The sequence below is a fragment of the Mobula hypostoma genome, chromosome X1 (genome assembly GCF_963921235.1).
Source record: "Mobula hypostoma chromosome X1, sMobHyp1.1, whole genome shotgun sequence".
Taxonomy (NCBI): domain Eukaryota; kingdom Metazoa; phylum Chordata; class Chondrichthyes; order Myliobatiformes; family Myliobatidae; genus Mobula; species Mobula hypostoma.
Genome location: NC_086128.1, coordinates 66737917 through 66759564, shown reverse-complemented (window position 1 = coordinate 66759564; position 21648 = coordinate 66737917). Strand labels below are relative to the sequence as shown.

General features: G+C 47.9%; 1 protein-coding gene across 2 annotated transcripts in view; it reads right to left on the bottom strand.

Moving 5' to 3' along the window:
- The window catches only part of LOC134340544 (junction plakoglobin-like), a 137839-nt gene that overhangs the window by 6648 nt on the left and 109543 nt on the right, over window positions 1-21648 (bottom strand). For both annotated transcript variants that reach the window (XM_063037915.1, XM_063037914.1), the window contains exons 11-12: window positions 13616-13766; window positions 9080-9201 (exon numbers count right to left, since the gene is read on the bottom strand). In XM_063037915.1, the coding sequence (XP_062893985.1) occupies window positions 9080-9201; window positions 13616-13766 (273 nt within the window). The remainder of the gene's footprint in view (window positions 1-9079; window positions 9202-13615; window positions 13767-21648) is intronic.

Genomic DNA, 21648 nt, shown 5'->3' with positions numbered 1-21648 from the left:
CGTGGGAGTGATTCACTTCGTTCGTTAGGTGCCGGGTCATATTGACGCAGGCGATCACGGTGACCGTGATTGCTCTTGGCAAACTTTCCTGCCGAAGTGGTTTGCCATCGCCTTCTTCTGGGCAGTGACTTTACAAGACGGGTGACCCCCCCCCCACTCCCCAACCCTTATACTTTATACTTCATTGTCGCCAAACAATTGATACTAGAACGTACAATCATCACAGCAATATTTGATTCCGCGCTTCCCGCTCCCTGGATTACAATAGTATGTATTCAAAATTTAAATTATAAATCATAAATAGAAAATAGAAAAATGGAAAGTAAGGTAGTGCAAAAAAACCAAGAGGCAGGTCTGGATATTTGGAGGGTACGGCCCAGATCCGGGTCAGGATCCGTTCAGCAGTCTTATCACAGTTGGAAAGAAGCTGTTCCCAAATCTGGCTGTACGAGTCTTCAAGCTCCTGAGCCTTCTCCCGGAGGGAAGAGGGATGAAAAGTGTGTTGGCTGGGTTGGTCGTGTCCTTGATTATCCTGGCAGCACTGCTCCGACAGCGTGCGGTGTAAAGTGAGTCCAAGGACGGAAGATTGGTTTGTGTGATGTGCTGCGCCATGTTCACGATCTTCCGCAGCTTCTTTTGGTCTTGGACAGGACAACTTCCATACCAGGTTGTGATGCACCCTAGAAGAATGCTTTCTATGGTGCATCTATAAAAATCAGTGAGGGTTTTAGGGGACAGGCCAAATTTCTTGAGTTTTTTCAGGAAGTAAAGGCACTGGTGGGCCTCTTGGCAGTGGACTCTGCTTGGTTGGACCAAGTCAGGTCATTTGTGATATTGACCCCGAGGAACTTAAAGCTTTTGACCTGTTCCACTTGCGCACCACCGATGTAAATGGGGTCGTGCGGTCTGCTACTCCTTCTGAAGTCAGCAACCAATTCCTTCATCTTGCTGACGTTGAGGGATAGGGTATTGTCTTCGCACCATGCCACCAGGTTCTTAATTTCCTCTCTGTACTCAAACTCATCATTATCAATACTCCTCAGAGATTGTCTAATTGCATATCTAGGATTTGTGATATGTTCTGGCCACAAGGGTCTGTCACCGAGTTGCATCTCTAACTAGTTAAAATGAAATAATAATAATAAATTAGCGTTCGACTTGGGTGCATAAATTAAAATGAATAATAATAAATTAGGCATAAATTTAAATAAATTAATAATTAAATTAGTCCTTCAGGCGGGCACATTATTTAAAAACCGTCTAGGTTAAGTAGCTGGATTTGAGAGGTTTAGAAGGGCCAAACACAGGCAAATGGGCCGAAGGGCCCATTCCTGTGGCTGTCTGACTTAGAGCGGAGGTTCTTGATTCGTCAGGGTGTCAAAAGCTAACGGGGGAAGGCAGGAGAATGGGGGGGTGGGGGGAGATTGAGAGGGATAATAAATCAGCCCTGCGAAAGGCAAAAAAGTTTAGCTTTAAAGGTGCAGAGCTCTTTGGTACAAGGGATGCCGGTGGCCGATTCGAAACAGCCTGGATGAGTGAAGTGTTGAGGACATCCAAGAAGGCACCAGCCCTCGCGCGCCCTTCTCCCCTCCCCCGAGTACTCGGCCTGGGACGTCACCCGGCCTGGCCACCTTACCAGGGTTGAATCTCTGCGGGGTTGAAATTCTAACCCGCCCCCCCCCACCCGATACTTCCCTCCTAACACCCTAAAATGCTGCCCCCCGGCACGAGTCATTCATGAACTACTTGTAGTGCTCCTTGTTCTAATTCCTATTGGGAACGGCTCCGTTTCAGCGTTAGTGACCTGGTTTCAATCCCACCACCGTCTGTAAAGCAGTCTGCGCAAGGTTTCTGTCTCTATCCACTTTCCACCTTCAGAATTTCATGCCCCACATACCGTCCTGTGCTGTGAAAGTCTTGGGTGGGTATAGTGGCGTTCAAAAGTTTGGGCACCCCGGTCAAAATTGCTGTTACTGCCAATAGTTAAGTAAGTAGAAGATGAACTGATCTCCAAAAGTTATAACGTTAAAGACGAAACATTCTTTTCAACATTTTAAGCAAGATTAGTGTATTATTTTTCTTTAACAATTTTAGAATGAAAAAAAGGAGCACAGTAGTTTGGGCACTCCAAGAGATTTGACCTCTCAGATAACTTTTACCAAGCTCTCAGACCTTAATAGTTAGGGCTATGGCTTGTTCACAGTCATCGTTAGGAAAGGCCAGATGATGCAAATTTCAAAGCTTTATAAATACCCTGACTCCTCAAACCTTGTTCCAACAATCAGCAGCCATGGGCTCCTCTAAGCAGCTGCCTAGCACTCTGAAAATTATAAATAATTGATGCCCACAAAGCAGGAGAAGGCTATAAAAAGATAGCAAAGTGTTTTCAGGTAGCCATTTCCTCAGTTCGTAATGTAATTAAGAAACGGCCGTTAACAGGAACGGTGGAGGTCAAGTTGAGGACCAAGAAAACTTTCTGAGAGAACTGCTCATAGGATTGCTAGAAAGGCAAATCAAAACCCTTGTTTGACGGCAAAAGACCTTCAGGAAGATTTAGCAGACTCTGGAGTGGTGGTGCACTGTTCTACTGTGCAGCGACACCTGCATAAATATGACCTTCATGGAAAAGTCACCAGAAGAAAACCTTTCCTGCGTCCTCACCACAAAATTCAGCATCAGAAGTTTGCAAAGGAACATCTAAACAAGCCTGATGCATTTTGGAAACAAGTCCTGCGGACTGATGAAGTTAAAATAGAACTTTTTGGCCGCAATGAGCAAAGGTATGTTGGGAGAAAAAAGGGTGCAGAATTTCATGTAAAGAACACCTCTCCAACTGTTAAGCACGGGGGTGGATCGATCATGCTTTGGGCTTGTGTTGCAGCCAGTGGCACAGGGAACATTTACTGGTAGAGGGAAGAATGAATTCAATTAAATACCAGCAAATTCTGGAAGCAAACATCACACCGTCTGTAAAAAAGCTGAAGATGAAAAGAGGATGGCTTCTATAACAGGATAATGATCCTAAACACACCTCAGAATCCACAATGGACTACCTCAAGAGGCGCAAGCTGAAGGTTTTGCCATGGGCCTCACAGTCCCCTGACCTAAACATCATCGAAAATCTGTGGATAGACCTCAAAAGAGCAGTGGATGCAAGACAGCCCAAGAACCTCACAGAACTAGAAGCCTTTTGCAAAGAAGGGTGAAAATCCCCCAAACAAGAATTGAAAGACTCTTAGCTGGCTACAGAAAGTGTTTAAAAGCTGTGATACTTGCCAAAGGGGGTGTTACTAAGTACTGACCCAAACTTTTGCTTCGGGCCCTTTTCCTTTTTTGTTATTTGGAAACTGTAAAAGATGGAAATAAAAAAAAAAAGTTTTCTTGCTTTAAGAAATGTGTCCTCTTTAACTTTATGCCTTTTGGAAATCAGGTCACCTTTTACTCGCCTAGCTATTCATAGTAACAGGAATTTTGACCAGGGGTACGCATGCCCTTAACTCCTGGCGGAGTCGTCAGGGCGCAGTCGTGACGAGCTCTTTTTTAATGCTTATCATATGGCGTGTCTTGGACATCGGAGACCTGGCGGAGCCCGTCCCCCTCCTGTTTTTTTTTTAATGAGGTCGAGTTGTTTGCTCAACACTCAACCTGGGCATGGATGGAGAGCGTGAAGGGGAGCCGGCCAGATCTGAACTCGGGAGCTCTCACCCCGAAGTCCAGTGGCTGATGCCACTACGCCACCAGCCGGCTACTGTGCGTGTGTGTCTGTGTCTATATATATCGTCAGTCTCTCGGGGTCCGAGGAAGGCTAAAACATTGCGCAGTCATCTGTGGCTACACGTGTCTTCGGAAGCCGAAGGCAGGTTGGACGCGGAATGGCGGTTGTTAGAACAGGTGCATAACGCAGCTCTGTGGCGTCGGTCTCGTGCTGCTGCAAGGCGCTGATTTCCGTCGTGCTCAAAGTCAGATGCAGCTTTTCCGGTCAGGGCGCGCCACACAGCCCTGTCGGCTGCAGACTCCTCGAGTTGTCGAGGCTGGAGGTCTGCCCATTTGAGGTACGGTTTCAGATTGTCTTTGAATCTTTTTTTTGGGGGGGCTCAGCCCTGATTACGACTGCCGTGCTCAAGCTCACCGTATAGCAGCTGCCTGGGGATTCTTGTTTCACCCGGGCCGTACCCTCCAAATATCCGGACCTGCCTCTCGGTTTTTTTGCACTACCTTACTTTCCATTTTTCTATTTTCTATTTATGATTTATAATTTAAGTTTTTAACATTTACTATCGATTCGTAATCCAGGGAGCGGGAAGCACAGAATCAAATATCGCTGTGATGATTGTACGTTCTAGTATCAATTGTTTGGCGACAATGAAGTACAGTTAATCTTACATAGCGGTCGACTAACACAGCCCAGATGACAATTATCACCTAATCGGATTTTAACGAACCAGTCATGGATATACCACCCACCACCAACATACACAAATGGACTAATCACAGGACACATAACAGACGAACAATCACCAGCATTTCATTCAAAGTTGCAGTGATGTTGCCTAGCTGGGTAACCAAACGTCTGCAAGCTAACAAGCCAGCTCGACGAGCTACTCAACAATATATCTGAAATGTTGAGTCTGCGGCCAACTAAATTAATCCCTTCTGCCCACAGAATGTCCATTTCTTCCCAATTTCCTCACATTCATGCGCGTGGCCAAGTTGTTAGGGCATTGGGCTCACGATCCGAAGGTCGTGGGTTCGAGTCTCGGCCAAGGCAGTGCGTTGTGTCTTTGAGCAAGGCACTTAACCACACCTGGAGTATTGTGTACAGTTTTGGTCTCCAAATTTGAGGAAGGATATTCTTGCTATTGAGGGAGTGCAGCGTAGGTTCACTGGGTTAATTCCTGGGATAGCGGGACTGTCATATGTTAAAAGATTAGAGTGACTGGGCTTGTATACACTGGAATTTAGAAGGATGAGAGGGGATCTGATTGAAACATCTAAGATTATTAAGGGACTGGACACGCTAGAGGCAGGAAACATGTTCCCGATGTCGGGGGAAGTCCAGAACCAGAGGCCACAGTTTAAGAATGAGGGGTAGACGATTTAGAACAGAGTTGAGGAAAAACTTTATCACACAGAGGGTTGTGGTTCTGTGGAATGCTCTGCCTCAGAAGGCAGTGGAGGCCAATTCTCTGGATTCTTTCAAAAAAGAGTTGGATAGAGCTCTTAAAGATAGCAGAGTGAAGGGATATGGGGAGAAGGCAGGAAAAGGGTACTGATTGTGGATGATCAGCCATGATCACAGTGAATGGTGGTGCTGGCTCGAAGGGCTGAATGGCCTACTCCTGCACCTATTGTTTCTCTGTAGCAGCAATGTTTGGGTTATGACCAGAGATAACGGGGTTTGGAATGCTGGGGTTATCCAAATGAGAGACACGTTGTTCTTTCTTGTGAAGAGAGATTTTCGCGGTGTTTTGCTGGGCAGAGATGAGGAGAGAAGACGCGAATGGAGAGGGTCGGTAGACTGCCGGACGGGGTGAACTCAGAGTGAGGGTCCGAACAGCAGTGACGATCGGAGGAGGTCGATGGTGGAGGATCGATTTATCGGTGAGCTCCAACTTTGCACAGTAAACTGTCTCATCAGAATGGGCCCTTTTTCTTTTTTTCTGTTTCTTTACTAACCATAGAGTCAAAGTAAGAATTATAAAGCTCACTCTTAGTGAGATTTAACTTATAACCTGAAAAAAAAAGACTAAAGACATTTTTAATATTATCTCAAAGGTAGTGAATACAGATATTTCTCCCCATCCTATTACTGCTATCTTTGGATTACCTAAAATTTCCAGTAATCTTTCCCCTTCAGCCCATAGATTGATTGCATTTCTTACTTTAATGGCGAAAAGATGTATTTTACAACATTGGAAAGAGCTTAATGCTCCAACTACGTTCTTTTGGTTTTCCCAGACGATACTACGTTTAAATTTGAAGAAAATCAGAAGTAATCTTTATGATACTTCAGTTAAATTTGAACAGACCTGGAGATCTTTTATTCAACATTTTCATTTAAGTAATTTTTTTTCCCCTCTTTGCCCGTATTTACATTCCCGTGTTGCTTTTTAACTGTTTTTAACGGAGGTCGGGTTTGAGGACGTGATTGTTTTAAGTTGTTTAAGTCTACTTGATACCTAGTTAGTCCATTGTTTTGCTTTTTAGATTAGTTGCACGGTGGGTTTTTTTTCTTCTCGTTATTTTATATCTAAACTGCACTGTTTGTACTAACTTTTTTTGTGTGTATTAATATCTCTTGTAAATTTATATCACAACTGTGTATTAGTTTCTACATGGTTTACCTTTTGTGTACTAATTCAATAAAAAGATTTAAAAAGAAAAAGAATTATAAAGCTCAATTATTTAATCACATATTGTGTACTGTTTGCTATTTTCGGGGTACTGATTTGTAACAGGGGACACATCCACCCAAATGAGATTTCTTAAGTTTGGCCGGGCCGGGGGCTATCACCCCCTAAATTAAGCCGCTAGCCGAAACAAGAGTTACATACATATATATATATTTTTTTTTAAATGAGAGAGCATAATTTAAAATTTAAAATGACTGCAGTTCTGTGCAAAAGTCTCAGGCAATAGATAGATTGACGGACGGACAGGACGACCCAACTCCAGGGCACCCAAGACTTCTGCACAGTGCTGCCGTCATTTAAAATGATATCCTCCCGTAAAGCATTCAAACGGTCACGCTGTGGCCTCCCCCAGACGGGGAGAAACCCCATCGCAGCGTGCCGGCATCGCTCGAAGATTCCCAGTGTCTGCGTTCATCGATTCAGAAATGTTGGAGGAACTCAGCAGGCCAGGCAGCGTCCGCGGGGGGGAAGTAAAAGTACAGTTGGCATTTCGAGACCAACTGGAGAGAGAGAGGTTCTGATTATGAGGACATGCAGTCCCCTTTTATTGTCATTTAGTAATGCACGCATTAAGAAATGATACAACGTTTTTCCAGAATGATATCACGAAAACGCATGACAAACTGACTTAAAAACTAACAAAAACCACAAAATTATAACTTACAGTTACAACAGTGCAAACAATACCGTAATTTGCTAAAGAACAGACCACGGGCACAGTAAAAGTCTCAAAGTCTCTCGAAAGTCCCATCGTCTCACGCAGACGGTGAACCTCCAGCGCCGCCAATTTGCCGATGCAGCATCCCGGAAGCATCTGACCACAGTCTCTGAGTCCGTCTGAAAACTCCGAGCCTCCGACCACCTCTCCGAGCACCATCTCTGCCGAGCACTTTGACCCCAGCCCTGGCAACAGGCAATAGGCAAAGCCGACGATTTGGGGCCTTTCCCTTCCGGAGATTCTCGGCAGCGAAGCGGGCATTCTAGAAGTTACTCCAAATGTTCCTCTGTGCTTCTCCCGGCTGTCTCCATCAAATCCGGATTGATGCACGGCATCCCTAGCTACACATAATCGATATTCATTCGGAACGTCCGCACCGCCATCTTCTCCTCCCTCCTTGATGAAAAGAAAAAGCTGAGGAGTAGATTTGAAAGGTGGGGGTGGGTGGGGGGGGCTACTTCTCAGCTTTTTCTCTCCAGTCCTGCCAAAGGGTCTGAAACGTCCACTGTTTACTCTTTTCCATAGACGTTCCCTGGCCTGCCGAGTTCCTCCAGCATTTTGTGTGTGTTGCTCTGGATTTCCATATCGTTTGTTTATAAATCGTCTTACTTTGGGGCGGTAGCAGTCAGATCTGAGCTCTGATTCTGGCCAAGCCTCCAAGACCGGGCAACGTAGCCGATATGATTTCAGTGATTAACTGACCCGCCCTACAAATATCACCCGTACCCGCCGTGGGGGAAGATGGGTCGGCAAAAGGCTAACGGACGAGGTCGTCAACTCGCAGCTTTCCCTCTTTGAACTTGTCTTGGGAGGGTCGCCCCACGCCAAAACAGGTTAAAGGTTGGTGGCCGGACTGGTCCTCCAGGCTTGGAGGCTCATCTCGCCCCGGCGGGTCAAGAAGTGGTTACAGAAATAACAATGAAAAGCCCTGTAACCCGAGTGCGACGCTATTCCCGAGTCTCGGCCCGGGACTTGCGTGACCGAGGGTGGTGAAATCAGAGGGGAAGAACTTCACTGGGCCCCGTGGAGGGCGGAGGAAACCGTGGGAGACCAAAGACAACTTGGCGCCGTGCGGCAGAGGCAGGGATGACAGAGAGGACCACAGCTGGGGCACTGGAGAGAAGCTGGCCAAGGACAGAGAGAGACGGAGGGCCTTCGCTCCCGCCCGAACAGGAAGTAACTAACTTGGTTTTCACTCACATCCCTTGGGAGGGAGGGAGGAGAAGATGGCGGCGAGAAGCAACGCGCGCGGCCTCTCCGGTGATGAATATCTGTTATCTGTCAAGTAGGGTGCCGTGCACAATCCTGATTTGATGGAGACGGACATTGAGAAGCACGGAGGAACATCTGGTGAAACTTCTGAAATGCCCGTTTCGCTGCCGCTGTGTGATCCGAAGTCTCCGGAGGGGAAGGCCCCGAGTCCTCGGCTTTGCTTGCTGCTTGGCGGCCGGGGCCGGGTTCGAAGCGCTCGGTACAGATGGTGCGCGGTGTCGGAGGCTCGAGGTTTTCGGACGGACTCAGAGTCGGCTGTGGTCGGGTGCTTCCAGGATGCTGCATCGGCAAGTTTGCGGCGCTTGGAAGCTCATGGCAGGGAGAGTTTTCTTCCTTCTACCGTCTGCGTGAGATGATGGGACTTTCGGGACTTGAGACTTTATTTTCTACCGTGCCCATGGTCTGCGCTTTATCAAATTATGGTATTGCTTTGCACTGTTGTAACTATATGTTATAATTATGTGGTTTTTGTCAGTTTTTCAGTCTCAGTTTGTCTTGTGATATCATACTGGAGGACCGTTGTATCATTTTTTAATGCACACATTTCTAAATGACAATAAACGAGGACTGAGTGTCCTCATAATCTAATCTAATCTACCATGGGGCATCTGATTCAGAACCACATCATCGCCCCCGACCACCACCCGCGGCCCCTCCCCAGAGACGCGTCACCTACCGCATCCCAAGCCTCCGGGTCATTCCTGAACAGGGTGCTGGTCAGCTCGACGGACAGCCGCTTGCGGTAATCCTGGGACTTGTCTTCGGATATCCGGAATAACACCGCAGCCGCGTAGGTAGCTGCAGAACGGGGGAGAGAGGGGAGGAGGTCAGTTCCGTTCGCAGCGCCATCCTCCCCACCACAGCGCGAAAACAGGCCATTTGGCCCTTCTACCCCACCCCCGACTTCTATTTGCCCTTCTCCAAGCATTCTGAGTTCCAGAGGGACATCAGAGGAGGCCATTCGGTCCATCTGGTCCTCCGACGCCCCGACTATTGTGCTGACTGCTAGAATCACATCGATAATATAAAGCAGGGTACTAAGAGTCTTTTCGGTTATATAAAGAATAAAAGGGAGGTGAGAGTTGATATCGGACCACCGGAAAATGGCGCTGGTGAGGTTGTAATGGGGGACAAAGGAACAGCAGATGAACTTAACGGGTACTTTGCTTCAGTCTTCACTGTGGAAGACACTAGCAGTGTGCCAGAGGTCCGTGAGTGTCGGGGAGCAGGAGTGAACAAAGGGAAAAAGTGCTGGACAATCTCAAAGGTCTTATGGAGGATAAGTCACCTGGATGAGCTGGACTACGTCCCAGAGTCGTAACAGAGGTTGCTGAAGAGACAACGGACGCCTTGGTCATGGTCTTTCAAGAATCACTTGATTCTGGCATGGTCCCGGAGGGCTGGAAGATTACAAATGTCACCCCACTCTTTAAGAAGGGGAGGAAGGCGAAAGAAAGGAAATTATAGGCCAGTTAGCCTAACCTTAGTGGTTGAAAAAATGTTGGAGTCCATTATTAGAGATAAAAGTTTCGGGGTATGGAGACCAATGATAAGATGTCAAATTTTTCTGTAAAGGGAAATCTTGCCCGACAAATCTGTTAGAATTCTTTGAGAAAGTAAGAAGCAGAGTGGCCAAAGGAGAGAGTGGATGTCATTTACTTAAGATTTTCAGAAGGCATTTGAGGCTGCTTAACAATATAAAATGCTATGGGGTTACAGGAAATCTATTGGCATGGATAGTGGAATGGCTGACAGGCAGGAAGCAATGAGTGGGAATAAAGGGAACCTTTCCTGGTTGGCCGCCGGTGGCTAGCGGTGTCCACGTGGGTCAGTATTGGGACGGCTGCCTTTCACATTGTTTGTCAATGATTTGGATAATGGAATTGATGGTTTGCAGAGGAAGCAATATGATTGCAGCAGAACTTAGACAAATTGGAAGAATGGGCAAAATACTGGCAGATGGAATACAGTGTTGGGGAAATGTATGATAATGAAGTTTGGTAAAAACAAGAGTGTAGACTACTATCTAAGTGGGGAGAAGGTCAAATGTCAGAGGTGAAAAGGGACTTAGGAGTCCTGGTGCAAGACTCCCAGAAGGTTAATTCACAAGTTGACTCTGTGGTAAAGGCAGTGAATGCAGTGTTGGCATTTATTTCATGGGGAATAGAATGCAAAAGCGAGGAGATAATGTCGATGCTTTCTCAGTCAGGCCTCACTTGGAGGATTGTCAACAGTTTTGGGCACCGTATCCCAGAAATGATGTGATGTCATCGGACAGAGTCCAGAGGAGGTTCAGAAGGATGAGTCCGGGAGTGAAGGGGTTAACAGATGAGGCGTGTTCGGCAGCTTTGGGCCTGTACTCACTGGAATTTAGAAGAACGAATGGGGATCCCATTGAAACCTACCGAATGTTGAAATGACTACATAGGGTGGGTGTGGAGAGGATGTTTCCTATAGTGGGGGAGTCTAGGACCAGAGGACACAGATAGAGTGGGTGTGGAGAGGATGTTTCCTACAGTGGGGGAGTCTAGGACCAGAGGGCACAGATAGAGTGGATGTGGAGAGGATGTTTCCTATAGTGGGGGAGTCTACGACCAGAGGACACAGATAGAGTGGATGTGGAGAGGATGTTTCCTATAGTGGGGGAGTCTAGGACCAGAGGGCACAGATAGAGTGGATGTGGAGAGGATGTTTCCTGTAGTGGGGGGAGTCTAGGACCAGGGAACACAGATAGAGTGGATGTGGAGAGGATGTTTCCTACAGTGGGGAGTCTAGGACCAGAGGACACAGATAGAGTGGATGTGGAGAGGATGTTTCCTAGAGTGGGGGGAGTCTAGACCAGAGGGCACAGATAGAGTGGATGTGGAGAGGACGTTTCCTATGCTGGTGGAGTCTAGGACCAGAGGACACAGATAGAGTGGATGTGGAGAGGGTGTTTCCTATAGTGGGGGAGTCCAGGACCAGAGGACACAGATAGAGCGGATGTGGAGAGGACGTTTCCTATGCTGGGGGAGTCTAGGACCAGAGGGTACAGATAGAGTGGATGTGGAGAGGATGTTTCCTATAGTGGGGGAGTCTAGGACCAGAGGACACAGATAGAGTGGATGTGGAGAGGATGTTTCCTATAGTGGGGGGAGTTTAGACCAGAGGGCACAGATAGAGTGGATGTGGAGAGGACGTTTCCTATGCTGGGGGAGTCTAGGACCAGAGGGCAGAGATAGAGTGGATGTGGAGAGGGTGTTTCCTATAGTGGGGGAGTTTAAGATCAGAGGACACAGATAGGGACTAAAGGGACTCTAAAGGGACTTCCTCTATTCTGAGTCTGTGCCCTCACCAGAGGAAACACCCTCTCCACGTCCACTCTATCTGTGTCCTCTGGTCCTAGACTCCCCCACTATAGGAAACATCCTCTCCACATCCACTCTATGTGTGTCCTCTGGTCCTAGACTCCCCCACTACAGGAAACATCCTCTCCACGTCCACTCTATCTGTGTCCTCTGGTCCTAGACTCCCCCACTATAGGAAACATCATCTCCACATCCACTCTATCTGTGCCCTCTGGTCCTAGACTCCCCCACTATAGGGAACATCCTCTCCACATCCACTCTATCTGTGCCCTCCGGTCCTAGACTCCCCCAGTATAGGAAATATCCTCTCCACATCCACTCTATCTGTGTCCTCCGGTCCTAAACTCCCCCACTACAGGAAACATCCTCTCCACATCCACTCTATCTGTGTCCTCCGGTCCTAGACTCCCCCACTACAGGAAACATCCTCTCCACATCCACTCTATCTGTGTCCTCTGGTCCTAGACTCCCCCACTACAGGAAACCTCCTCTCCACGTCCACTCTATCTGTGTCCTCTGGTCCTAGACTCCCCCACTATAGGAAACATCCTCTCCACATCCACTCTATTTGTGTCCTCTGGTCCTAGACTCCCCCACAATAGGAAACATCCTCTCCACATCCACTCTATCTGTGTCCTCTGGTCCTAGACTCCCCCACTATAGGAAACATCCTTTCCACATCCACTCTATCTGTGTCCTCCGGTCCTAAACTCCCCCACTACAGGAAACATCCTCTCCACATCCACTCTATCTGTGTCCTCCGGTCCTAGACTCCCCCACTACAGGAAACATCCTCTCCACATCCACTCTATCTGTGTCCTCTGGTCCTAGACTCCCCCACTACAGGAAACCTCCTCTCCACGTCCACTCTATCTGTGTCCTCTGGTCCTAGACTCCCCCACTATAGGAAACATCCTCTCCACATCCACTCTATTTGTGTCCTCTGGTCCTAGACTCCCCCACAATAGGAAACATCCTCTCCACATCCACTCTATCTGTGTCCTCTGGTCCTAGACTCCCCCACTATAGGAAACATCCTCTCCACATCCACTCTATCTGTGTCCTCTGGTCCTAGACTCCCTCACTATAGGAAACATCCTCTCCACATCCACTCTATATGTGTCCTCTGGTCCTAGACTCCCCCACTATAGGAAACATCCTCTCCACATCCACTCTATCTGTGTCCTCTGGTCCTAGACTCCCCCACTATAGGAAACATCCTCTCCACATCCACTCTATCTGTGCCCTCCGGTCCTAGACTCCCTCACTATAGGAAACATCCTTTCCACATCCACTCTATCTGTGTCCTCTGGTCCCAGACTCACCCACTATAGGAAACATCCTCTCCACATCCACTCTATCTGTGCCCTCTGGTCCTAGACTCCCCCACTATAGGAAACATCCTCTCCACATCCACTCTATCTGTGCCCTCCGGTCCTAGACTCCCCCAGTATAGGAAATATCCTCTCCACATCCACTCTATCTGTGTCCTCTGGTCCTAGACTCCCCCACTGCAGGAAACATCCTCTCCACATCCACTCTATCTGTGTCCTCTGGTCCTAGACTCTCCCACTGTAGGCCAAATGGCCTGATTCACATGGTCCCAGTCAGAATGGAGGTCTCTGGAGTTTCAGTTTGAGGACCCTTGGGGGTTTTGCACCCTGCACCCTAGTGGCATGACCACTGGAACCGGTCAGTGGGAAGCCGCCTTGGGGACTGTGGTTTATAGGGCCACAGAGGTAATCCTGTCCCTGCACCCCTAACCCCATTCCCCACCCACCTCTCCCAGCCCCCACTCACCCTCCCCATCTCCCGTGCCCCAGCCGCGGCGACACGGGAAGCACGTCCGCACCACGCCCACTTACCAATGCCCTCATTGGACGAGTGTAGCATGTCGGTCAGGGGCACCGTGGCCTGCTCCTGGTCCATCTCCTCCGCCGCCACCCGATCCTGGGCCAGCTCGCACAGGACGCCGGCCGCCACGCGCTGGATGTTCTCCACTGGGGAGTACAGGAGCTGGCAGAGAGGGGCAAGGGGCAGGGTCATTCTCAGGGGGAACACGCCGGACGAGCTTCAAGCACTTCTGGTCCGAAGGCAAGCTGGACCACCTGGGTCTGCACTAGAGTGAGATGAGAAACTGCCGCGTACTTGTTCTTACAGAAACATGGCTCCAGGGCACCGTCCCGTGCACGTTCAAGCTACAGGCTGTGACACTGGGCTGCATTTTAATTTGTAGCGGTTATGTTTTTTCGTAACTATACATGCTGTGCATAACTGTTGACATGATGATTTGCACCTTGGCCCTGCAAGAACGTTGTTTGGATTGGCTGTATTCATGGGCATGGTTGAACGACAATTGGACTTCAACTTGACCTGACTATATAATATATTCACAAGACAAATAGGCCATTTGGCCCCTCGAGTCTGCTCTGCCATCCATCATAGCTGATTTACTATCCCTCTCAACCCCATTCTTCTACCCTCTCCCCGTAACCTCTGACGCCCTGGCTAATCAAGAACCTATCAACCTCCTCTTTAAATACACCCAGTGGCTTGGCCTCCATAGCCGCCTGTGGCAACAACTTCCACGGATTCACCTCCCTCTGGCTGAGGACGCGCAAAACGGAGTTCTTCTCCTTTCAACTCCTTGCCAGCAGCAGACTTGATGGGCTGAATGGCCTGACCCTTGCTCCTCTGTCTTACGGTCTCACGGGAAGGGCCGTGGCTCTGTGTCTGGGCCACTTCAGAGTAGAAGGACGTCCCTTTAGAGCAGAGACGAGGAGGATTTTCTTCAGCCGGGGGGAATTCATTGCCACGGACAGCTGTGGAGACCAAGTCATTGGGTGTATTTAAAGCGGAGGTGGACAGGTTCTTGATTCGTCAGGGCGTCAAAGGTTACTGGGAGAAGGCAGGAGAGCGGGTTTGAGAGGGATAGTAAATTGGCCATGATGGAATGGTGGAGCAGGCTCGATGGGCTGAACGGCCTCGTTCTATTCCTGTCTCTTACGGAAACAGACTCACTCGCACAAGTTGGGAACAGAACCCACACAGGCAGTCCCCCGTGCAACTCTGACTCGATCAAGTCCGGGAGGCGCCCAGTCTCAACGGCCTCACATGTATGCCCGCAACTATTCACCAGGCGATGAAGAGCAGCGGATGCCAACAAGAAACGCTACCCTAGGTCAGTGGCAACATACATCAAAGTTGCTGGTGAACGCAGCAGGCCAGGCAGCATCTATAGGAAGAGGTGCAGTCGACGTTTCAGGCCGAGACCCTTCGTCAGGACTAACTGAAGGAAGAAAAGTCCGGTCGAAAAGTTGAAGAGCCGAAGAAATCACAGATGGGGAGCAGTGAGAGATGGTTTCACTGAACTCCCGTCGAAGAGAGGATCTAAACTTCTTCGGTACTTACACTCCGAATCTGCCAATGTAGTAGCAGTGGTCAGTTTCAGGTGGGGGGGGGGGGTTAAAAAAGAAATTAATGACCCTCTTGTCCCGAGAAATCTAAGGACGTCCCGACACTGGAGAATCACCCACGATCGATCCCAGGAATGAAAGGGTTGCGGCATGAGGACCTGTACTCGTTGGAATTTAGAAGAATGGGGGGACTCGTTGGAATTTAGAAGAATGGGGGGGACTCGTTGGAATTTAGAAGAATGGGGGGGACTCGTTGGAATTTAGAAGAATGGGGGGACTCGTTGGAATTTAGAAGAATGGGGGGGACTGGAATTTAGAAGAATGGGGGACTAGGAATTTAGAAGAATGGGGGGACTCTTGGAATTTAGAAGAATGGGGGGGACTCGTTGGAATTTAGAAGAATGGGGGGGACTCGTTGGAATTTAGAAGAATGGGGGGGACTCGTTGGAATTTAGAAGAATGGGGGGACTCGTTGGAATTTAGAAGAATGGGGGGACTCGTTGGAATTTAGAAGAATGGGGGGACTCGTTGGAATTTAGAAGAATGGGGGGACTCGTTGGAATTTAGAAGAATGGGGGGACTCGTTGGAATTTAGAAGAATGGGGGGGACTCGTTGGAATTTAGAAGAATGGGGGGACTCGTTGGAATTTAGAAGAATGGGGGGGACTCGTTGGAATTTAGAAGAATGGGGGGGACTCGTTGGAATTTAGAAGAATGGGGGGACTCGTTGGAATTTAGAAGAATGGGGGGGACTCGTTGGAATTTAGAAGAATGGGGGGATCGTTGGAATTTAGAAGAATGGGGGGACTCGTTGGAATTTAGAATGGGGGGACTCGTTGGAATTTAGAAGAATGGGGGGACTCGTTGGAATTTAGAAGAATGGGGGGGACTCGTTGGAATTTAGAAGAATAGAAGGGGGACTCGTTGGAATTTAGAAGAATGGGGGGGACTCGTTGGAATTTAGAAGAATGGGGGGACTCGTTGGAATTTAGAAGAATGGGGGGACTCGTTGGAATTTAGAAGAATGGGGGGGACTCGTTGGAATTTAGAAGAATGGGGGGACTCGTTGGAATTTAGAAGAATGGGGGGGACTCGTTGGAATTTAGAAGAATGGGGGGGACTCGTTGGAATTTAGAAGAATGGGGGGGACTCGTTGGAATTTAGAAGAATGGGGGGGACTCGTTGGAATTTAGAAGAATGGGGGACTCGTTGGAATTTAGAAGAATGGGGGGGACTCGTTGGAATTTAGAAGAATGGGGGGGACTCGTTGGAATTTAGAAGAATGGGGGGGACTCGTTGGAATTTAGAAGAATGGGGGGACTCGTTGGAATTTAGAAGAATGGGGGACTCGTTGGAATTTAGAAGAATGGGGGGACTCGTTGGAATTTAGAAGAATGGGGGGGACTCGTTGGAATTTAGAAGAATGGGGGGACTCGTTGGAATTTAGAAGAATGGGGGGACTCGTTGGAATTTAGAAGAATGGGGGACTCGTTGGAATTTAGAAGAATGGGGGACTCGTTGGAATTTAGAAGAATGGGGGGGACTCGTTGGAATTTAGAAGAATGGGGGGGACTCGTTGGAATTTAGAAGAATGGGGGGACTGGAATTTAGAAGGGGGGACTCGTTGGAATTTAGAAGAATGGGGGGACTCGTTGGAATTTAGAAGAATGGGGGGACTCGTGAATTTAGAAGAATGGGGGACTCGTTGGAATTTAGAAGAATGGGGGGGACTCGTTGGAATTTAGAAGAATGGGGGGGACTCGTTGGAATTTAGAAGAATGGGGGGGACTCGTTGGAATTTAGAAGAATGGGGGGGACTCGTTGGAATTTAGAAGAATGGGGGGGACTCGAATTTAGAAGAATGGGGGGGAATTTAGAAGAATGGGGGGGACTCGTTGGAATTTAGAAGAATGGGGGGACTCGTTGGAATTTAGAAGAATGGGGGACTCGTTGGAATTTAGAAGAATGGGGGGGACTCGTTGGAATTTAGAAGAATGGGGGGGACTCGTTGGAATTTAGAAGAATGGGGGACTCGTTGGAATTTAGAAGAATGGGGGACTCGTTGGAATTTAGAAGAATGGGGGGGACTCGTTGGAATTTAGAAGAATGGGGGACTCGTTGGAATTTAGAAGAATGGGGGGACTCGTTGGAATTTAGAAGAATGGGGGGGACTCGTTGGAATTTAGAAGAATGGGGGGGACTCGTTGGAATTTAGAAGAATGGGGGGACTCGTTGGAATTTAGAAGAATGGGGGGACTCGTTGGAATTTAGAAGAATGGGGGGACTCGTTGGAATTTAGAAGAATGGGGGGACTCGTTGGAATTTAGAAGAATGGGGGGACTCGTTGGAATTTAGAAGAATGGGGGGACTCGTTGGAATTTAGAAGAATGGGGGGGACTCGTTGGAATTTAGAAGAATGGGGGGGACTCGTTGGAATTTAGAAGAATGGGGGACTCGTTGGAATTTAGAAGAATGGGGGGGACTCGTTGGAATTTAGAAGAATGGGGGACCGGAATTTAGAAGAATGGGGGGGACTCGTTGGAATTTAGAAGAATGGGGGGGACTCGTTGGAATTTAGAAGAATGGGGGGACTCGTTGGAATTTAGAAGAATGGGGGACTCGTTGGAATTTAGAAGAATGGGGGACTCGTTGGAATTTAGAAGAATGGGGGGACTCGTTGGAATTTAGAAGAATGGGGGGACTCGTTGGAATTTAGAAGAATGGGGGACTCGTTGGAATTTAGAAGAATGGGGGACTCGTTGGAATTTAGAAGAATGGGGGACTCGTTGGAATTTAGAAGAATGGGGGACTCGTTGGAATTTAGAAGAATGGGGGGGACTCGTTGGAATTTAGAAGAATGGGGGGACTCGTTGGAATTTAGAAGAATGGGGGGACTCGTTGGAATTTAGAAGAATGGGGGACTCGTTGGAATTTAGAAGAATGGGGGGACTCGTTGGAATTTAGAAGAATGGGGGGGACTCGTTGGAATTTAGAAGAATGGGGGGGACTAGGAATTTAGAAGAATGGGGGACTCGTTGGAATTTAGAAGAATGGGGGGACTCGTTGGAATTTAGAAGAATGGGGGGGACTCGGAATTTAGAAGAATGGGGGGGACTCGTTGGAATTTAGAAGAATGGGGGGGACTCGTTGGAATTTAGAAGAATGGGGGGGACTCGTTGGAATTTAGAAGAATGGGGGACTCGTTGGAATTTAGAAGAATGGGGGGACTCGTTGGAATTTAGAAGAATGGGGGGACTCGTTGGAATTTAGAAGAATGGGGGGGACTCGTTGGAATTTAGAAGAAATGGGGGGGACTCGTTGGAATTTAGAAGAATGGGGGACTCGTTGGAATTTAGAAGAATGGGGGGGACTCGTTGGAATTTAGAAGAATGGGGGGACTCGTTGGAATTTAGAAGAATGGGGGACTCGTTGGAATTTAGAAGAATGGGGGACTCGTTGGAATTTAGAAGAATGGGGGGGACTCGTTGGAATTTAGAAGAATGGGGGGACTCGTTGGAATTTAGAAGAATGGGGGGGACTCGTTGGAATTTAGAAGAATGGGGGGGACTCGTTGGAATTTAGAAGAATGGGGGGACTCGTTGGAATTTAGAAGAATGGGGGACTCGTTGGAATTTAGAAGAATGGGGGGGACTCGTTGGAATTTAGAAGAATGGGGGGGACTCGTTGGAATTTAGAAGAATGGGGGGGACTCGTTGGAATTTAGAAGAATGGGGGGACTCGTTGGAATTTAGAAGAATGGGGGGGACTCGTTGGAATTTAGAAGAATGGGGGGGACTCGTAGGAATTTAGAAGAATGGGGGGACTCGTTGGAATTTAGAAGAATGGGGGGGACTCGTTGGAATTTAGAAGAATGGGGGGGACTCGTTGGAATTTAGAAGAATGGGGGGGACACGGAATTTAGAAGAATGGGGGGGACTCGTTGGAATTTAGAAGAATGGGGGGACTCGTTGGAATTTAGAAGAATGGGGGGACTCGTTGGAATTTAGAAGAATGGGGGACTCGTTGGAATTTAGAAGAATGGGGGGGACTCGTTGGAATTTAGAAGAATGGGGGGGACACGTTGGAATTTAGAAGAATGGGGGGGACTCGTTGGAATTTAGAAGAATGGGGGGGACTCGTTGGAATTTAGAAGAATGGGGGACTCGTTGGAATTTAGAAGAATGGGGGGGACTCGTTGGAATTTAGAAGAATGGGGGGGACTCGTTGGAATTTAGAAGAATGGGGGGACTCGTTGGAATTTAGAAGAATGGGGGACTCGTTGGAATTTAGAAGAATGGGGGACTCGTTGGAATTTAGAAGAATGGGGGGGACTCGTTGGAATTTAGAAGAATGGGGGGGACTCGTTGGAATTTAGAAGAATGGGGGGGACTCGTTGGAATTTAGAAGAATGGGGGACTCGTTGGAATTTAGAAGAATGGGGGGGACTCGTTGGAATTTAGAAGAATGGGGGGGACTCGTTGGAATTTAGAAGAATGGGGGGGACTCGTTGGAATTTAGAAGAATGGGGGACTCGTTGGAATTTAGAAGAATGGGGGGGACTCGTTGGAATTTAGAAGAATGGGGGGACTCGTTGGAATTTAGAAGAATGGGGGGGACTCGTTGGAATTTAGAAGAATGGGGGGACTCGTTGGAATTTAGAAGAATGGGGGGACTCGTTGGAATTTAGAAGAATGGGGGACTCGTTGGGAAGACTCGTTGGAATTTAGAAGAATGGGGGGACTCGCTGGAATTTAGAAGAATGGGGGGACTCGTGGACTCGTTGGAATTTAGAAGAATGGGGGACTCGTTGGAATTTAGAAGAATGGGGGAGACTAGGAATTTAGAAGAATGGGGGTACTCGTTGGAATTTAGAAGAATGGGGGGACTCGTTGGAATTTAGAAGAATGGGGGAGACTAGGAATTTAGAAGAATGGGGGTACTCGTTGGAATTTAGAAGAATGGGGGGGACTGATTGGAATTTAGAAGAATGGGGGAGACTAGGAATTTAGAAGAATGGGGGGACTCGTTGGAATTTAGAAGAATGGGGGGACTCGTTGGAATTTAGAAGAATGGGGGAGACTAGGAATTTAGAAGAATGGGGGTACTCGTTGGAATTTAGAAGAATGGGGGGACTAGGAATTTAGAAGAATGGGGGGACTCGTTGGAATTTAGAAGAATGGGGGGACTCGTTGGAATTTAGAAGAATGGGGGGACTCGTTGGAATTTAGAAGAATGGGGGACTCGTTGGAATTTAGAAGAATGGGGGGACTCGTTGGAATTTAGAAGAATGGGGGACTCGTTGGAATTTAGAAGAATGGGGGGGACTCGTTGGAATTTAGAAGAATGGGGGGACTCGTTGGAATTTAGAAGAATGGGGGGACTCGTTGGAATTTAGAAGAATGGGGGAGACTAGGAATTTAGAAGAATGGGGGTACTCGTTGGAATTTAGAAGAATGGGGGGACTCGTTGGAATTTAGAAGAATGGGGGAGACTAGGAATTTAGAAGAATGGGGGGACTCGTTGGAATTTAGAAGAATGGGGGGGACTAGGAATTTAGAAGAATGGGGGAGACTAGGAATTTAGAAGAATGGGGGAGACTAGGAATTTAGAAGAATGGGGGGGACTAGGAATTTAGAAGAATGGGGGGACTCGGAATTTAGAAGAATGGGGGGGACTAGGAATTTAGAAGAATGGGGGGGACTCATTGGAATTTAGAAGAATGGGGGGGACTAGGAATTTAGAAGAATGGGGGACTCGTTGGAATTTAGAAGAATGGGGGAGAATGGAATTTAGAAGAATGGGGGGTTGGAATTTAGAAGAATGGGGGACTCGTTGGAATTTAGAAGAATGGGGGGACTCGTTGGAATTTAGAAGAATGGGGGGACTCGTTGGAATTTAGAAGAATGGGGGACTCGTTGGAATTTAGAAGAATGGGGGGACTCGTTGGAATTTAGAAGAATGGGGGACTCGTTGGAATTTAGAAGAATGGGGGGACTCGTTGGAATTTAGAAGAATGGGGGGACTCGTTGGAATTTAGAAGAATGGGGGGACTCGTTGGAATTTAGAAGAATGGGGGAGACTAGGAATTTAGAAGAATGGGGGTACTCGTTGGAATTTAGAAGAATGGGGGGACTGTTGGAATTTAGAAGAATGGGGGGACTCGTTGGAATTTAGAAGAATGGGGGGACTAGGAATTTAGAAGAATGGGGGGGACTCATTGGAATTTAGAAGAATGGGGGGGACTAGGAATTTAGAAGAATGGGGGGACTCGTTGGAATTTAGAAGAATGGGGGACTCTGGAATTTAGAAGAATGGGGGGACTCGTTGGAATTTAGAAGAAGACTAGAATGGGGGGACTCGTTGGAATTTAGAAGAATGGGGGGGACTAGGAATTTAGAAGAATGGGGGACTCTTGGAATTTAGAAGAATGGGGGGACTAGGAATTTAGAAGAATGGGGGACTCGTTGGAATTTAGAAGAATG